The sequence below is a fragment of the Spodoptera frugiperda genome, chromosome 12 (assembly GCF_023101765.2).
Source record: "Spodoptera frugiperda isolate SF20-4 chromosome 12, AGI-APGP_CSIRO_Sfru_2.0, whole genome shotgun sequence".
Lineage (NCBI taxonomy): Eukaryota > Metazoa > Arthropoda > Insecta > Lepidoptera > Noctuidae > Spodoptera > Spodoptera frugiperda.
Genome location: NC_064223.1, coordinates 8,310,980 through 8,328,422, shown reverse-complemented (window position 1 = coordinate 8,328,422; position 17,443 = coordinate 8,310,980). Strand labels below are relative to the sequence as shown.

Below are 17,443 nucleotides of genomic sequence, written 5' to 3'. Positions count from 1 at the left end.
GCTATCACGATATGTAAATGTACACTATTAATAATATCTGAGCTCAATACACTATGTCTAAAATGTAATTATATTGCGATTTCGCAAATTTGCAATTAATGTATTTGTCTTATTTTGTGTTCGTGTTCTTTTTTTGTTCTTGTATTTTATGTTGTTTTCTATTTTATTTAATTTAATTACGTGAATGAATGACAAAAATTTAATAAAATTAATTGAAGTAATCAAATATCGTCTTGATATAGAGCCTTGATATAGCGTAGATTAAAAACAAGAATCCCAAAATTAAAAACAAAGTACACTAATGATCAATACATATTTCTTGGTAAGATGTCATAGGGAGTTAGTACATCAAAAGGTTGTTGAAGTTTAACATTAGATTACATCTAAAATGTTCTTATTTAACACTGTGCTTGTTTACATCAAAGTTTCGATAAAAATGTCCAGCATCGAACATGGTGGTACAGCACTAGTTGAATTGAAACGATACTTCTACCCCGCAGTGCTTTCTCACGTCATTTTTTTCTGTCATTCCATTCATCCACAGTTGCACACGCAAGTTTAGCCGGTATCGAAGTCGAACTTTCTGATTTGGCAACTGATGCTGAAAGAACTTGCAGTTAGATTGTGTGCAATATAGTTTGTTGTAGCAATTTATTAAATTCTCAAGTTTATTTTGCATTAAAAATGGCCGGTAACAGCAGAAAGTTATTCAAATACGTAACAGATCTTAGCGGATTGAAGTCAAGAAATTGTGAGTATAGTGGTTGTATTTAACATCATTTTTGGTTAGGTAACTGTGTACCTAATCTTTGATTTATCAATAACGTTGATTTATTTATAGACACTAGAATTAAGAATATGTTTAATACTGTATTAACATGGGATCTTTACCCCATGCAAGGAGTTTACCACACCGGAATTTTTGCCTGTTAATTACTCAAGTACGAATCTATTAATGTATGTATCTTATAAATTAATAGCTATTTTAAGACCAGCTATTTTGCTATGTTTGAAACTTTTATTCTGAAACTATGCTAGGCTAGGCCAATTTTATTTTAATAGAATTACTATTCATAACATGCAGCGGAAGTTTAGAATTTTTAGATCATTTTGGTTTAATTAACGAGTGTGTTAATTTATCAACAAGATAATAACACCACATTTATTAGTATTCATTCTTGAAGAAATCTCATTTTATATTGTCTGGGAGAATGGAGAATAATGATTTGTATCTTGCAGATGGCACTGCCAAGAGAGTTGTGGCCAAAAACCCCGTTGTTGAAATGGATGGGGATGAGATGACCCGCATCATTTGGTCTATGATTAAAGAAAAACTTATATTCCCCTATGTTAAGGTAAGAAACCTATGAAGTTTTTAATATTTGTCTGTTACTCCAAAACCACTAAAATATTAATAAAAGTAACTTGTAAATCATAAAATATTCAGGTAAATGAAATATTAAGCATAGTCCAAACAAAAAATGCATGAAAAACCAAAATCACCACCCTTTTGTTACTTCCATAGCAGCTCAAATAACTATGCTTGTGTTATCTTTATTAAATAATAGGTACAGGCAGTGTAGTTCCACAAGAAAAATATGCTTTGTTATTTTGTATTTGATCCCATACAAATGGGCAAGCTGGCTCTTTGGTTTTTTGTTCAAGTTGCAGGTAGCATTTTTTATACACTTTGTGCCCTCAACACAAAGAGGAGGCAGGTACATGGCAACCTGTTGATCCTAACAATAGCTTTCACTTGTTGACTATAATACCTATACATAATAATAATAATAGTGTATGTATATACACTTGTGTTGTAATTCAAAGCAGGTTATCAAGTATTAGAGCTGCAAACTTTTCTTATCTCATTTATTGTGCCAATGTTACCATTTACTACACTAGTTATCATTTTGTTACACTGATATCTCACATAGCCTATATAGCTTATGTTATAAAACATTTTGTTAGTTTACATTAACTTTTGGTATATTTATACATGCATTTTTCCTTACGTAAATGCTTATGCTATTAATAATTATCTACTGTTTGATTAAATTAGGAAATGTTGATAATAAATTATACAAATATGTGGTTACTGTTTAACTTTTGAAGAGTCAACAAAACATTATTTTGTTTGCAAAATGTATATAGAACTATACATAGTTCTATATACATTTTAGCTTTTCTAAGATAATAACTAAAATTATTTCTACAGTTGGACTGCCTTTACTATGATCTCGGTTTGCCCCACCGTGATGCCACCGATGACCAGGTCACTATTGATGCAGCCCATGCTATCCTCAAGCACAATGTGGGTATCAAGTGCGCCACCATCACTCCTGACGAACAGAGAGTCGAAGGTATGATTCCTATTTTTTTTAACATTTATTCTTCAAAATATACATGTATTAACTTTTATATCAAAAATCGCCAAACTGTTTTACAGTTTGTTGGCGATAGTGCCGCTCTTATACTTATACAATCCTTATTATGTAGCAATTGCATTACAAACTAGTTTTATGACATAAGATAAATAAAGGTCTTACAAAAAGTGGTTGATAAAAAAATTGTTGGAGTATGCAAGCAATGTTTATGATATCCAAGGTAATCTAGTCTTCAAATGAAAACGTATTAAACTTAATTTGACTGAAAGTAAGCTATGTATATCCCTCATGAAAAAAAAAATACCATTACTGGTTTAGGTATTGAACTAATAACTTATAAAATAAAATCTAACCAAAAATATCAATACAGGGGTTTGTGATAAGATATAAGTTTACGTGACTAACCGCGCGTGACAAATGAAATTATATTAATTAAATTAATATTAATATAAATCACTTATCATTTAACTTAAGTTACATTGTAGAGTATTGACGACCCATATCCCAAGTATTAAGTACATTTACAGACGAGACATGTGTCATCTGTCTGTAAGTGAAAGGTTTGATTACCACTTCAATATCTTGTAAAATAGGTCGGCGACAGCGACACATGTTGTAATTGTAATTATCCGCACATCGCACATGTATGTAGTACGAACCATTTCATTCGTTATAATTAATAGAATACATGTCATGTGACGCTTTCGGGTTGTTGTATGTACACACCATTATGTTGTATAGTTAATTATACATTTTTATTACCCTATGTGAAATCTAAGTACTCAACAGTTTCAAAGACTGTACTAGTTATTAGAGGTCCAAAATCACACCAGTAGATCAAGAGTGTACACAAATTGACGTGTTTAAATGCCGGGTATCAGACGGCGGCATGCGTGACAAAAACACGTTAAAAATCTTTCATATATTGCTCATTTTGTTAGCACGATTTAGACGCGTACATGTCAATAACCTTCTATAAGATATTCATTCCTACAACGCCTAATTTGTGTATATGTGATTTGTATAAGTAATAAGATTCACACCATACATTGAATGTTAATGCGAGCCGCTTATGGATACAAAATGTTTCTTTTTAGAGTTCAAGTTGAAAAAGATGTGGCTGAGTCCTAATGGAACGATCCGTAACATTTTGGGAGGTACTGTGTTCCGTGAGCCCATCCTTTGTAAGAGCATCCCTCGAGTCGTGCCTGGCTGGACCCAGGCCATGGTGATCGGACGTCACGCTCACGGTGACCAGTACAAAGCACAGGACTTGGTCATACCAAAACCCGGAAAGGTAATTAAGTAATAATAATTATTGTTTTATCATTAAGAAACTGGCGTTGGCGTAGTTTGGCGTCTGCTTAGCTCTTAGGTTTATTTTTTAATATGAATCTGTACTCGGCAGGTGGAACTGGTCTACACAGCGGAAGATGGATCAGTGGAAAGGCGGCCATTATATGACTTCAAAGGTCCAGGTGTCGCCATGGCTATGTACAACACCGATGAATCGATCCGTGCCTTCGCCCATTCTAGCTTCCAGGTTTGAGTCCTTAATTAATATGTTTTAATATTTGAACTTATAACCCGGACTTTATGTATACTTTATCACCATCCTAAGGTTGTGTTCAATTGAACTGTTTTTCATCTTGTTTATTATTATTTTGTTAACAATCGGGAATAAAAATATATCTGTATGACGCACTAGAGGCAAAACTATCGGAGAGTTCAATTGTTCGGACACTGCGACCTTGCTTCAATGAATCGTAATACCTATCAGGCACAAAGTTATTAAGACGATGTACCCATTTGCTGATGTTAATAATTGCACGCGCGTCATAAATGTGTATTGTCTTTGAACAGGTGGCGTTACAGAAGAAATGGCCTTTGTATTTGTCAACTAAGAACACAATTATGAAGAAGTATGACGGCCGCTTCAAGGACATTTTCGAAGAAATTTATCAAAGGTATTAAAAGGAATCATTCTGTTATATAATGTTTTTTCACTGATTTGAGGATTAAATGGCTCATGTTTTGTACTATCAAATCAGCGATGTAATCTATGCTTAATGACTCCGTTGCAACTAATATTTATCATTGATTGATTATGTTTGATATTAGCGATTACAAGAAGCAGTTCGAAGATGCTAAAATATGGTACGAGCACCGTTTGATCGACGACATGGTGGCCCAGGCCATCAAGGGCTCCGGCGGGTTCGTGTGGGCCTGCAAGAACTATGATGGTGACGTGCAGTCCGATGTTGTAGCTCAGGTTTGTAATTTATTAAATGCGTAGCACATTTTTTTAAACTTGTTTATAAAATGCCACGCCTTCGTGTCGGCCACAAAATTGAATGCTAATGAGATGATAAATATAAAACCAACTGCTAGTAGACGAATTCATAAAAACTATGCATATACTTATACCTATTTTTAAATACAGCCGTTTTAATTTAATAACATTTGGCAATATCCAGTTTTAATCGGAGTTGGCTAGAATTCGGCGTTCCGATAAAAAAGTTATCATAAGAGCATTGATGTTTTTATTGTTATTACTTACTATAATTGCGCTACATATATGTGTCATTTACTTTATTAACACGCTTATTGACCCACTAGCTGATAAATCTATAAAACATGACTACAAATATTATGTCTGTCTTACCCATTTGCTCAAAACAATGAACCTACTTGTAAAAACTTTGAACTATTTTATCTAGGAAGATAATTACTTTAATTTATTACCTTCAAGTTATTTTAGTTGCTATAAATAAGCACTTGCTATACAGGGTTATGGATCCCTGGGTATGATGACGTCAGTGCTGATGTGCCCGGACGGACGCACGGTGGAGTCGGAGGCGGCGCACGGCACCGTCACGAGACACTACCGCATGCACCAGCAGGGCAAGCCCACCTCCACCAACCCCGTGGCCTCTATTTATGCCTGGACTAGGGGCCTGATCCACCGCGCCAAACTCGACGACACACCTGAACTAGAACGATTTGCTCTCGCTCTTGAAGAGGTAAGTCACCTTGCTCCATGAAATCTAAATTACTCGCTAAAATATTCAATTGTATGTCGCTCCATTACAAATTATCATTCTTATCTCTACATTGAAAAATAAGATCAAAGAAAACAGAACAATGTAAACCTAGATGCTTAGTTCTATGTCATAACTAAACATTATGTCATCTGAAAGATTATGCCGGTGTCGTGGGTAGTACAGCAAAACATGTACCTATAGATATTATATTTTTGTTTTTGACGAAATATTGTTACAGGGAAACCTAAATACTAAATACTTCTATTTCATAAGATAACGAGTTTGTGTAAGTCAGGTTATCTGCGAAACAAAAAAGCCTTTTATCATTGGAATGCAGCAAATAAGTCCACGACACCTCCTATTTTGTATTATCAAGCCTTTGCAGTTTATTAATTGATAATCAAACTCATTACTATCAAAGTAGGCAATCATTACGGGTGGGGAAAACTAATTTAGATAAAATACAAGCGATATTTTGATGATTATTGATACACACAGATTAACTCGTTCACACCTATGGGGGTAGGCAGAAACCATAAAGTGCTACCTAGTACAAAATGAGATAATATAACTTTGTTTTGTAATATTTAAAGCTGAAGTAGTTTCCGAAAAAGTGAGCTCATAATTAAAAGCCAGTTGTTGAGACGGGGACGTAAAAGTGGTAAAACAAGTAGATCTTGTTCAAAACGAGGTCGATGACACTCATGCGAACGATACCTGCGGTTTTATTGTGCAGAAATAAGTCAATATTTTAGTCTTGAAATATTTAACGGGTAGATATCGAAGTCTCATTCGCTATTGTATTCTACGCAGTACACTGAGGTAGCTACAATTATAGGTACTTAAATTATCGTCTCGCAAGATACTTAATATTTTTACACAAATACTGCTTATAATATCTACTAATATTTCCGAAGTCATGACATTTTCGAAAAAAAAAATCAAGGTCAGTCTTTGCACGGCGATTATACAAATCACGACTGGTATTCAAGACTAGACGTTATGTACGAAAATACTCGAGCATATTAATGACTATTACTACTTATGCACTAGCACACCATTACTGTATTATCTCCATAAAAATGTATTAGATAACAGGCACATTTTTAGACAATATGGAGGGGTCACTTTAAAAATGTTAATGTCATTTACAGGCGTGCGTCGAGTGCATTGATAGCGGTAAAATGACTAAGGACTTGGTCATCTGCATCCACGGGTTGAAGAATACCAAGGAGGGCATGTACTTACACACCGAGGACTTCCTACTCGCAATCGCTGACCAACTCGAGCGTAAACTCACTAATTAACTAATCAAGTTGTATAGAATATTTGAGTCAGTCTTAATAAAGACTTTGAACATTTTTGTCGATCATCGTCTTTATGGCTGACTCTTTCGTAGCATAAGTAAATCATCACAATACACGAAATTGATTTATAGAACTTTTTAATTAATCAATGGTTTACTTTTCAGATCATTTAAAGTGTTCCAAAACTACCTACAAGTAAATGAGACAGTGGCTTTTAAATTCCCCATCTTCCTATATGTGTGTACAGCTGTGTATTTTAATAGTCAATTCCATATTTTAGTTATAATAAAATGAAATTATGCTGGAATGTCTGAACTCAAGTGAATGGTGCTTATTAAGGTGATTAACTTGTTATTTCCAGAGTTATTTTATCATATCGTGTTGGTTGTTGCGTTACAAAACTAGTATGGCATTTATATTCTAGATGTCGGGCTAGAATATGATGGAAGTTATTTTAAAGAATGTTCTTCAAGCACTTATGGCATTTGCTGATGCTGATTAATAACTTGATGAGATATTGTGTCAATATCTCAATCCATATTTAGTTTTATCCAATTATTCAACAAGCTCACAATACGATAAAAGCTTTTTGGGTCAAAAGTGCCTGTTTTACATTGGTGTGATTAATATTTGAGACTGATTGAAGCCATATTAAATTGCGTACTGAGTATTGAAATCTTACAAATACTCAGATAGTGGAAAGAAGTGGATTGACTCAAATGGTGATGTTGAATAGGAACACAATTTTTATATAGTGTAGGTATAATTATACCTAATACACTTTTCGACTTCGTTCTTCCAGCACTGATTGAGTTGATACAGCTAACATGATATATAATATATAGATTATACTGAAATTATTTACTATGTCGTATGAATTTATCAACAATCAATGAAATTACCCAAATTATGTATATTTATATTTTTATAACAGCATGAGATTTACTGCGATATTTATTGTATCTGCTCAAATATGTATAAATCTTATTACAGTTTTTCATTAAATATACAGTTCTTTTAAAATCCTTGTTTTATTTGTTTTAGTTATGAAATATCACATATTCGATAGTGGTGGCTAGCAATAAGCTTTTTATATAAATTAAACACAGGGTTACAAAATAGCCAATATAATTATGTATATTTTTTATTAATCTTATCTTACTCATAAATTAATTTCAGATCATTATCTTTTACTACATCATAAGTCACGAGTTTGGCGTATTTCTTTAGAAGTCTACGCCAGTAGCACTTCACATCCTTATCTGTTAAATGATCCCAAATATGTAGGAAGCCTCTATTTGCAATTTCATTGGCTAATTCGTCATTTTCTTTGAAGAAGTTAATTAACTGCTTAATGTCTTCCTGTGAGGCTCTTGGACTAATAGGAACATAGTGTACCCAAGGTTTAAGTGATGGGTAGAAAAATTCGAGCCACTGATCACCAACATGGAAGACTAGAGACTTGCATAAGAATAAATGCTTGAATCTAAAGCTAGCAGCCACTCCTCTGTAGTTAAACAAATATTTGTATTTACAATGTTCTTCAAATGACACTTCTGATGCCGGTGGTGCATAAAGGGTGTCCTGAAAAAAAAAAAAACATTTAATTATCATTTCTATCGAACCTTTTAACATAAGACTAGTAACTGGCAGATTATGGATTTTTTTATCCTTAAAATGTGATAAATATAATTACCATATCTGATTTCCAAGCCTGGTTTTTGGTGTATTGAGCATCAACTAGGTCAGGCTCAGCTCTAGAGAGTAGTACAAGAGCATCTCTTTCGTCACTTGTTCGAGAACCTCGGAAAAAGCCTTTGTTTTCTTTCTTTTCCCATGGCCATCTGAAAATATTGGAATGTAATTTGGAGTAAGATAACATGTTATCATGAATCAATTAGGGTACAATAGTACCAAATAATGGACATTGTTTATAATTTTCATATATATTTTTTAATACTATCTAGTTTTGATTAGGTATATCATAAATAAATACAAACTTTTCAGCAGATTTAGATATTGAGATTCTATGTTTGTCCCACCGGCCTATGCCAGTAGGATACAAGGATATGGCTGGACCACCTTCCCAGAAACTCCATGCAGGATACATTATATCATAATAATCTTTAGTCTGAAACAACAATATCAAGTAAATGATTTAGATTATCTTGTTAAAAAAGTAAGATAATATTTTTCAATTCACTTAATTCATTTGCAAGTAAATTTAAATTTCAGGACCTTACTAAATGATAATACTGGTGCTTTTGGATGACCCCAAGCCTTATTAATTTGGGGCCAATCTCTGGTATTCAGTGCTAGTTCTAAATTAGGCATCTTTGCTGCTATAGCAACAAGATAGTGTTCTACACCTGCACATCTAGCTGGAAAATGGCATTCTTCTTCTCTGTACAACTTTCCATCAATAATCTGAAATGGTTTTTAATATTTTATATAAGTGACAGAATGATTGAAACAATGTTGTTGAGTAATATTTACTCCCTTTTTCATAACTAACATTAGTTTCTCTAAAATGTGTTAGATTACCTGATATTTGGTAGCTTTCGCACGGGCTCTATCAAATAACTCCTTAGTTATACCTCCTTTAAATGGAGCCAGATCCTCATCAATCACTGATTTATGACAGCTGCAGTTTTCTACTTTACAAGGTACATACTCATTAACAGCTGTATTTATTTGTTCTTTGATTTTTAACGACCAGTTATTTGATTCTGTAAGCCAAATACTTATGTTAGCGTTTGAGTCTTGGAACTATATAATTATAAATCATTAATTCTTATAGATAATAGTATGTATGTATGAGACAAAAAAGTATGTAAAAATAGTATTTTTAATACCTCTGCTATATTTGTTGTGTTCTTCAGAGCAAGATTTCTGATCTTTACTACAAAATTCATTATTTGTACTAGAACTAACAGAAACTATAACAGATATTAGAGCAAACAAATGATAGCTCGTCATCATTTCTGTTGAAGATAGAAAAACTATTTTGTTTTTGTAAAAGTAAACAAAAGAAATGCCAATATTGTTGATAACAACAAAACAATAAAATTATAGCATTTGCGCTTGCGCGAATGGGCATTGGGCCGGGCGGCGTGTCGTGGAGTTGTCAATGTCATATTTGTCATTAATGACAATGACATTGATGACTGACATATCGTGACATGACTGTAGTTGTCAATGAAGGTTTGACGCCCTGTTAATTTAGTCTGAATGATAAAAAAAGGACTTGGACAGGCCACGATTAGAAAACAATATACAAATCAATAGTTTAATACCAAAATTAGTTTATTTTAATTTAAGTAATATGTAGATGAAATTGAATAGAATATGTATAGGGAAACAATTAGAGGCGCCGCGAGACGCGCGTGCCCAACTGCCCATAGAGTGACGGCGGCGGCAAAAAAATAGGGGCACCCACGTTGCTTGCAGTTTTTGAGGGGGAAAAATAAACAAAACCAATAGTGGGTAGACTGAATGTATTGGTAAATTATTTTGTTAGTTGTAGATACAGATATTTAAAGCAGTATTATAACATTCCGATTTTAATGCTAAAAAATGCAATAACGATTTGTGGACAAATAAATTTCATTTTTTATTTTAGCTATAACGAAATACAGAAAATAATCTTATGAGATCTTATAATTAAGGATTTACATGACTTATTACAATAATAACACTCGGTTTCTGAAAGGCTGATCAAATCTAGTCAGCGTTTAAATCTCTTGACATTCGTATAAGAAGGCTATGTTTTGACTACTGACATTTGATATTTTAGGTTACTAGGGTTGTAGTATTGATAGAATCGTGTAAAAATATCAATTGAAATATTTAAATGAATATTTAAAAAATGAAACTACTTTATTGTCAAGAATTTACAATGCGCTGTTTATTTTTACATTGAAATTAGTTTTTTAAATACGATTGTCGACTGGCTACTAAATGCTTCGTTGGTTGAGTGGTGGGTGTGTGAGATCATCACATTTTCGATTCAGATTCATCTTGACAAAAATAGCCTTCACTTATAATACAAGTATAAATCGTTTTATTTGATCATAATGGCAACTGACACGTAGTTGTTAATTAATTTGACAAGCCTTTGAGAAACTGGAGGTATATTTTCTACAAGAATTTAAAGACAAAATTTTAAAGGCAAGTTACTAATTAAAATCAGATTAAAATTATTAGTTGTTCTATGCTCCACTAGAGCCAATCAAGCTTATACATTTTGGGGCTGAATATAGCATAGCATTGACTCGCATTTAGCCCAGTATAACATAAAACACCCATTCATGAAACAAGAAGAAATCAACTAGTTGAATTCTCTGTCAGGGAATATGGCTGGTGCGACCAGAGTCCAGATGTAGAGACCCACACACAGCCAAGAAGATGTGATCTTGATCCACATCGAGGCGACATTCTCCTTCGAAAGCTGTGAACTCGGGCTGTAAGAAAAATAAATTTCGTTGTAATATTTTAAAATCAACCTTGAGAATGTTAATACATGCTTAGTGTTCTTCTTTCGCTGGAAAATAATATTTGATCAGGATCTTTGCAGTAGTTGCAAATTGCTTTTAGATACAGATAAGTCAAATAATCAATCAAGGTATTCTATTACAATGATGAATGAATGGAATGAAAATAAATAGTTCTAAAAGTTTTATTATAATAACCCTCAAGGTGATAAAGACATTAGAGCTACTTACTTGTACCAATTTGTGAGTGTCATCATGATGTACAAGGTGGCTAGAGCGAACACGATGTGGAAGAACGTCCAGGAGTAGGCCACGCCGTCGCCCTCGTTGTCAAACACCTTGGTCTCCTCAGTGCGGCCCGCCTCGCCGCCGTCAGCGCCCTCTAAGGAATTATATCCTGCGCTCAGTGAGCATACCAACATGCATGGTTAACTATATTCATTACAACAGCAGTTAGGTGCAAACTAAAGCATAAAAGGAAGTGGAACAAAGCAGATGTTAAGTGTACACATTTTAGCAGCTCAACTTGCTCCAATCTGTCTATATTCTTTATAATTTCGACTTTATTACTAACTTTTTTGATTATTTATTAAAGAATGAAAGACATATTGCAGTAGGTTGAGGAATCTAAGTACTTGTACAAGGCAAGGTGCACAAGGTGGAAATCATTGAAATAAATTGCATATAACTGAATAAAATAATATCTCTAAACAAAACTCTACATAACTACTGAACTTTATACAACATAGATATATCTGCCCGCTCTTACTAAAAAAAAATACCAAAAGCACTAAAACCAACACTAATTTTGACAAACGACGACGGCGTGAATGGTGGCTTTTTCTAGCAGCTACTTTTAGTAAGTGGTCCTTTGAATTAACAAGGAACAATATCTACATACATTACTTATTACACATGACCATTAATTAACCTTTTGTCTTCGATTTAGGACTAGGCTTGGGTACTTTAGGAGCTGGCTCGAAGTTGATTACAAAAGAAAATAAGTAAAACTATGCTTTTTCATTAATCTAAAAGAACAGAGAAAAATAAGGATGCTGTGAGTTAAATTAATGAAATGAAAAAGCAAACAATATGTTAGCAGATAATGAAACCGGGTGATAAAACGTCTGGCTGTTTAGGTAACATGAGTTAAGGCCAAGTACATTGCGTTACCTTCGTTAGCAATGAGCCCTCCTTGCCCTTAGACCGCGCCGCCGCCGCGCGTTATGTCCGCAAGGAATTCACAGTTTGCGTTAGTGTTACATAAAAAGTAAAAAAAGAAATATGAACACAGCTGATTGTGTTTCGTATAAAAATATCAAAAGTCAGCTGTAGCAACACAAACTAACAACGAAAGATAAACCATGATAAAATAAAACAATAATTTTGATAGAATAGAATTAAGTACGTATGTAAAATGATATACCTAATTTTATGCAAAAATATATATTAAATATTAATAAATAAGCTAGAGGACACACTGATAACGACATTCCAAAACATTTCAGGCCTGTTCATAAAAAAAGTGACAAAGCATGTGGAATATATCTTACCATCAAGTAATCCGTGTGATTATTGTTAGTTGTGAGTAATTTAAATAATTAAAGTTAGTAATAAACATTATAGAAAATATTATATTCACCTGTGCCTTCCTTGGCTAGGATGTGCTCCGACATGGTGATTTTAGACGAGGAGGACGCAGTTCTGATGGATGAGTACAACACACTGCAGACCCAAATGACCAGCCCGATAATAGACTGCTTGTCGAAGGATGACTGTTGAGAAATCATTTCAATATTTTATTTGTGTATTAACATGTTAGTTTTAAATCAATATGCAAGTGAACTAGCAAAAATATTCAATTGATATCTAGAATAAATGCTATGATGTATTTTACTGAAACTAGATTTCAAATTGATATGCTGTAATTGGAGGTGCAGACCAAGATGGGATAAACATACAGGTTCAATGCTTTACACGTAAATGTATGGATGACATTTTAAACAATAAGAAAACGATTTCATCTCTAGCTTTGTGCTGACAAGGATGCTACAAAATTAAACTGCAAAATTACATATAAAGATAGTAGGAGAAAATAAATCATAATTATTAATGGTGTTGATAAAATATCACTGTTTACTATATACATATACAACACAATATAAAATGTTTTCCAACTGATGTTTTTTATCTCACATACCCAATATCCTTTTTCTTCCTGGTTAAGCATATCCAACATAAATACATAATATGATTGTATATTATAGACATATATTATATTTTACAAATATTTGTAGAACTTTTAAATTCAAATATAATATAAATATGGAATAGAATACATTTAACTATACAAATAAGTACATATGTATAATATTGCGATTTAAAATCTCTCTATTTTAAATATTGATTGTGTTAGTAGTTAGTGTTTGCATTTCTGAGATCTTTTCAAATCATTGGAGTGAGTCAGTACCAATAAAATGTGATTCTGTATACAAACCTCATTGGACGAGATGGTGTTACAATCCTTGGAGCCGTTGGAGAGAGCCGACCAGGTGAGGTACATTACGTACATGGAGACCACGGCCGACTGCAGCAGCCCCGAGCGAGGCTGGTGCTCTTGCACCGCCGGCAGGACTGATATACCACTCGCAGCCAGTATGAGGATCAGGTTTATTGAAATGAAGAACTTGTTCAGGCCACAACCCTCTGGCTGCAAGCAAACAAGTCAAGTATTCATTACATACATTTGTAACCTCACGCCTATCTACCATTAGGGTTCGCAGAGATTCATCAAAAGTATTAATAATTTCATCATCATTGGGTAATTTCAGCTATCGAAAATTCTCAGGATGGACTCTTCAATTGTATCCAATGTACATGACAATATGATTGCTCTATAATATATTATATAATACTAGCTGTTGCCCGCGACTTTGACCGCGTAGAATAATGACGGCTAATAATATTTGGATATTTAAATTTTATTCTTTAGTTTAGTTAGTTTTAATTAGTATATTTAGTAGGATGTATCTACCGCCACCTATTTATATTAGGTGACATATAATAATTAATGATTAACAAAGCTATTGAAAAGTAAAGTGGGTGTACTATTTTTACACTACAATCTTGTAGTACCTGTCTAGAAAATTATAAGTGAGTGAGTCATGTTAGAAACTCCTATCTGCCAGGGAATTACATCATGACATCATGCATATTTAAACTGATGCTTTGTCCAGTTAGATAAATCAGTAGCACTTAAAAAGCAATTTACCTCAGTGTAATACATGAAAAGCAGGATGGCTCCGATGAATGCGAGGGTGTAGGCAGCAAGCATGGAGAACAGTAGCGCCGCGTACCAGCCACGTGACTCCGATTCCTCATAATTGGCTATGAACAAATTGAATTAAATTTGATTATATGACTCATGTATATTTTATTAGATAAATGATACCTGTGACTTTACTGTAAATTAGTTAGAAATACAAAGACAAGGATTGTCCTTAATTAGTAGCAAGAGTTTCCTGTTCTGGTTAAATTAGTCTAAATTTCAGATTAGGGAAAACAACATGTTGCTGACTCATTAAAACTGGGTAAATCACTATATTGTCAATATAGGAAATACGTCATATATGTGTAATGACTCATGTATTGTCACAATAATAATAAAGTTATTCAGTATTATATCGAGACAGGAGAGTGCAGTTGCATTTGTATTAATGTTTAGAAACAGATGATAGAGGTTCTATCCTAAGCATAGAAGCCAAACAATCATACACTTAAGTTAATGTGTAGGTTTTTCATACATACTGAAGATATCTACTACAAATATTAAACCATAATACTTACAAACCCATCTTTCAGCCCAAGAATGAGCAAAATCAATGATAAGAATGAGTTGTATAACTATAAAGCCAAAACCGCCGATCATGCCAAACACCATCCAGGTTGAAGCAAATTGTCCTTCAGGGATAAAGAAAGCTCCAATTATGCCTCCAATTACAAGGAGATACTTGATGCCCCAGAAGCTGAAATAAAAAACATAATTTATGCTTATCAACTACAACTGTAAACAATATTATCAGTCACATTTACAGACATGCAGATAACACTGACTGGATGTTCATAACAAGTATTATTTTCAGATGTACTTACCCATTTTGTATGCCAGCACGAGGATCTTTAGAAGACTTTACTCCAATTGTTATAAGAGCCATCAAAACAAAGAAGAGACATGTTGCAAAACATATTCTGGAAAGATATTGTATCTTTATTATTTGTACTCTATTTACATCTCACTGTTTGAATCATACAAATTAAGATGTTACCTGTACACAGCCAAGTAACCAACAGCCTGATCACAGTCCACTTTAAAGTCCCCAGGTATATAGTGTGTCGAGTTTTTACAAAATGGTACCTACAAAGCAAAAGTATTCAGTAATATAATTCTTTAATTTAGTCATACAACCCCATTTGACCATCACAGTGCATTGTATTGCGATACCATAATGGTGTAAAAAATATTTGTGGGGCATTGTTCAAAGAGTAAGTCAAAAAGATATTAATAATTATACCTTTTTCATTTCATCTTGTAGTCCAGGAGCTAGTGTAATGCAAGCTACCACCATCACAAGTAGCAGCATGAGTGTGTACATGAGACGAGTGGACGTGGAGTTGGCACATGACGGACACGCTGAGCAGCACAGGGAACATGCTGCACTGCCACAGCAGCATGCCAACTGCCAATTAAGAATAAAACCATTTAAAACAAGTATTTCGTTATTCTAATCATGGAAGCCATTGTAGAAAGTGGGTATTTTTAAACCCACTTTCAAGGATGAACTTGAGGCATACCTAATAGATTTTTCCGAGGGATTATGCTCATAATTAAAAATTGTATTGTAAATTAAAAAACAAAAATATAAAAATATAGGTACGTATTTAAGATTACAAGGGCGCCTATATCAAATCAAATGTATGCATAAAGTTTATTTCAATTTACTACTTTCTAGTTCTTAAAATCCATCCATTGCAAGTACCTATTTTCAAATATAAAAATATAACATTCGATTTTACCAATGAAATGTTAAATACGTAAAAAGAGAAACTTAAGTGGATTATAAATAATATAAACAACGATCACCTGAGCAGCTGAACAAAGGCCCAACACTGCACCCATCCTGCAAACTTTTCAATTAACTGCCTTCACAATCCTCAATATCTATCGCTGAGTCCGATATTATAATACTTGTACTTTGACAATGGTCTAGACAAAATTAATAGTCACTAATTCATTGTTCTCGATGTCCCGATCAATAGAAAAACAAGCTATATGTGTTTATTGATTTGACGATGACGACGAAGTATGACACATTTGACATTGATATTTGAGTTAACACAGATAACAAATACCATCGCTCAACCATTCGTTCATATTACAAGTCAAGTCCCAATTTGGTCAGGCCTGACCGCCTAAATTGTAACGTGTGTAGAGCAATACAAAGGGCTCTAGCCTATCATTTTATTGTATTGTATGACAGCAAAATTTATTGTCTCGTGGCCCGAGTGGCATCTGGCGGATTTGATTCAGGTAAATGGATGGCGAGGTGGTAGCTGGCCCTCCGACCAGCCTTCAGAGCATTACAGCTGTCAGACTTACACAGATGGAGCCCAATAAAGTTAATACCCTCGGAGGCTGCGGCCGGTGATTTTAGTTGGTAAATCCCCGGCACACCGCGACGTCGTTACCAAGACAAGGGATAAAAATCACTTGAGGGGGTCGCATTTAGTTTTGCCGTCACTGGCCCCTGACGGGATTAGGCCACCACTATCACTGCTGTCGGTAAATTAGAACGATCGAGACAACTAACTGTTAATAATGGACAAATAATACTTTTTTCTTATTCCTGCGCGAATACTGTAGTTAAATTAATTTCTGTTTCTAAGATCTGGCAAAGCCAAAGAAATAAAAATAAAAAATGTTATCTATGTTCCTAAAAGTACTGTCCGATTCTGTATTCACCATAGACTAAAGAGACACTATGGTAGTCGGTTAATTTTTTGTTTAGGAACTTACTTTTTTCATTTTGAAATGTAATGTGATAAATTGATAATACGTAAACATGAGTAAACTAAGTAACGTGAATAATTATGTAGAATGTCGCTTGACGGAATCCCAGTGGATTCTGTGTTTTTGTGTCGGTATTCACCAAAACACT

General features: G+C 33.8%; 3 protein-coding genes across 8 annotated transcripts; 1 reads left to right on the top strand and 2 right to left on the bottom strand.

Moving 5' to 3' along the window:
• Positions 1 to 470: 470 nt before the first annotated feature.
• On the top strand, positions 471 to 7,758 carry LOC118262464 (isocitrate dehydrogenase [NADP] cytoplasmic). Its single transcript, XM_035573835.2, has 9 exons — positions 471 to 751; positions 1,240 to 1,355; positions 2,216 to 2,360; positions 3,482 to 3,681; positions 3,793 to 3,927; positions 4,248 to 4,351; positions 4,506 to 4,656; positions 5,174 to 5,407; positions 6,583 to 7,758. Exons 1-9 carry the CDS (start codon positions 685 to 687, stop codon positions 6,733 to 6,735), a joined length of 1,305 nt encoding a protein of 434 aa, XP_035429728.1. The 5' UTR covers positions 471 to 684; the 3' UTR covers positions 6,736 to 7,758.
• An 88-nt stretch (positions 7,759 to 7,846) lies between these two features.
• On the bottom strand, positions 7,847 to 9,861 carry LOC118262465 (O-glucosyltransferase rumi homolog). Its single transcript, XM_035573836.2, has 6 exons — positions 9,591 to 9,861; positions 9,280 to 9,464; positions 8,974 to 9,162; positions 8,736 to 8,866; positions 8,432 to 8,579; positions 7,847 to 8,319 (listed from the first exon to the last, which is right to left on the bottom strand). The coding sequence occupies exons 1-6, from the start codon at positions 9,715 to 9,717 to the stop codon at positions 7,894 to 7,896; spliced, it is 1,206 nt and encodes a 401-aa protein (XP_035429729.2). The 5' UTR covers positions 9,718 to 9,861; the 3' UTR covers positions 7,847 to 7,893.
• Positions 9,862 to 10,215: 354 nt separating this feature from the next.
• Positions 10,216 to 16,600, bottom strand: LOC118262631 (probable serine incorporator). Of its 6 annotated transcripts, XM_035574151.2 has the most exons (12): positions 16,369 to 16,600; positions 15,800 to 15,964; positions 15,554 to 15,642; positions 15,381 to 15,476; positions 15,075 to 15,253; positions 14,500 to 14,615; positions 13,726 to 13,938; positions 13,429 to 13,446; positions 12,871 to 13,003; positions 12,402 to 12,428; positions 11,460 to 11,610; positions 10,216 to 11,198 (listed from the first exon to the last, which is right to left on the bottom strand). In XM_035574151.2, the coding sequence occupies exons 1-12, from the start codon at positions 16,402 to 16,404 to the stop codon at positions 11,066 to 11,068; spliced, it is 1,356 nt and encodes a 451-aa protein (XP_035430044.1). In that variant the 5' UTR covers positions 16,405 to 16,600; the 3' UTR covers positions 10,216 to 11,065. The 6 variants fall into 6 exon arrangements, with proteins under 6 accessions (XP_035430044.1, XP_035430045.1, XP_035430047.1 ...); XM_035574152.2 differs by lacking the exon at positions 12,402 to 12,428 and having other exon boundaries at positions 11,460 to 11,625; XM_035574154.2 differs by lacking the exon at positions 12,402 to 12,428 and having other exon boundaries at positions 16,369 to 16,599.
• Positions 16,601 to 17,443: the final 843 nt, after the last annotated feature.

Excerpts from the sequence above, each read along its gene's own strand:
- LOC118262464 (XM_035573835.2), top strand. The coding sequence starts at position 685 with ATGGCCGGTAACAGCAGAAAGTTATTCAAATACGTAACAGATCTTAGC. Across the intron at positions 2,361-3,481 it reads TGACGAACAGAGAGTCGAAG|AGTTCAAGTTGAAAAAGATG; the intron begins GTATGATTCCTA and ends GTTTCTTTTTAG. Across the intron at positions 3,682-3,792 it reads TCATACCAAAACCCGGAAAG|GTGGAACTGGTCTACACAGC; the intron begins GTAATTAAGTAA and ends TGTACTCGGCAG.
- LOC118262465 (XM_035573836.2), bottom strand. The coding sequence starts at position 9,717 with ATGATGACGAGCTATCATTTGTTTGCTCTAATATCTGTTATAGTTTCT. Across the intron at positions 9,163-9,279 it reads CGAAAGCTACCAAATATCAG|ATTATTGATGGAAAGTTGTA; the intron begins GTAATCTAACAC and ends AAACCATTTCAG. Across the intron at positions 8,580-8,735 it reads ATATCTAAATCTGCTGAAAA|ATGGCCATGGGAAAAGAAAG; the intron begins GTTTGTATTTAT and ends CAATATTTTCAG.
- LOC118262631 (XM_035574151.2), bottom strand. The coding sequence starts at position 16,404 with ATGGGTGCAGTGTTGGGCCTTTGTTCAGCTGCTCAG. Across the intron at positions 15,643-15,799 it reads TACAAGATGAAATGAAAAAG|GTACCATTTTGTAAAAACTC; the intron begins GTATAATTATTA and ends TTTGCTTTGTAG. Across the intron at positions 12,429-12,870 it reads CCTAGCCAAGGAAGGCACAG|GGCAAGGAGGGCTCATTGCT; the intron begins GTGAATATAATA and ends GCGCGGTCTAAG.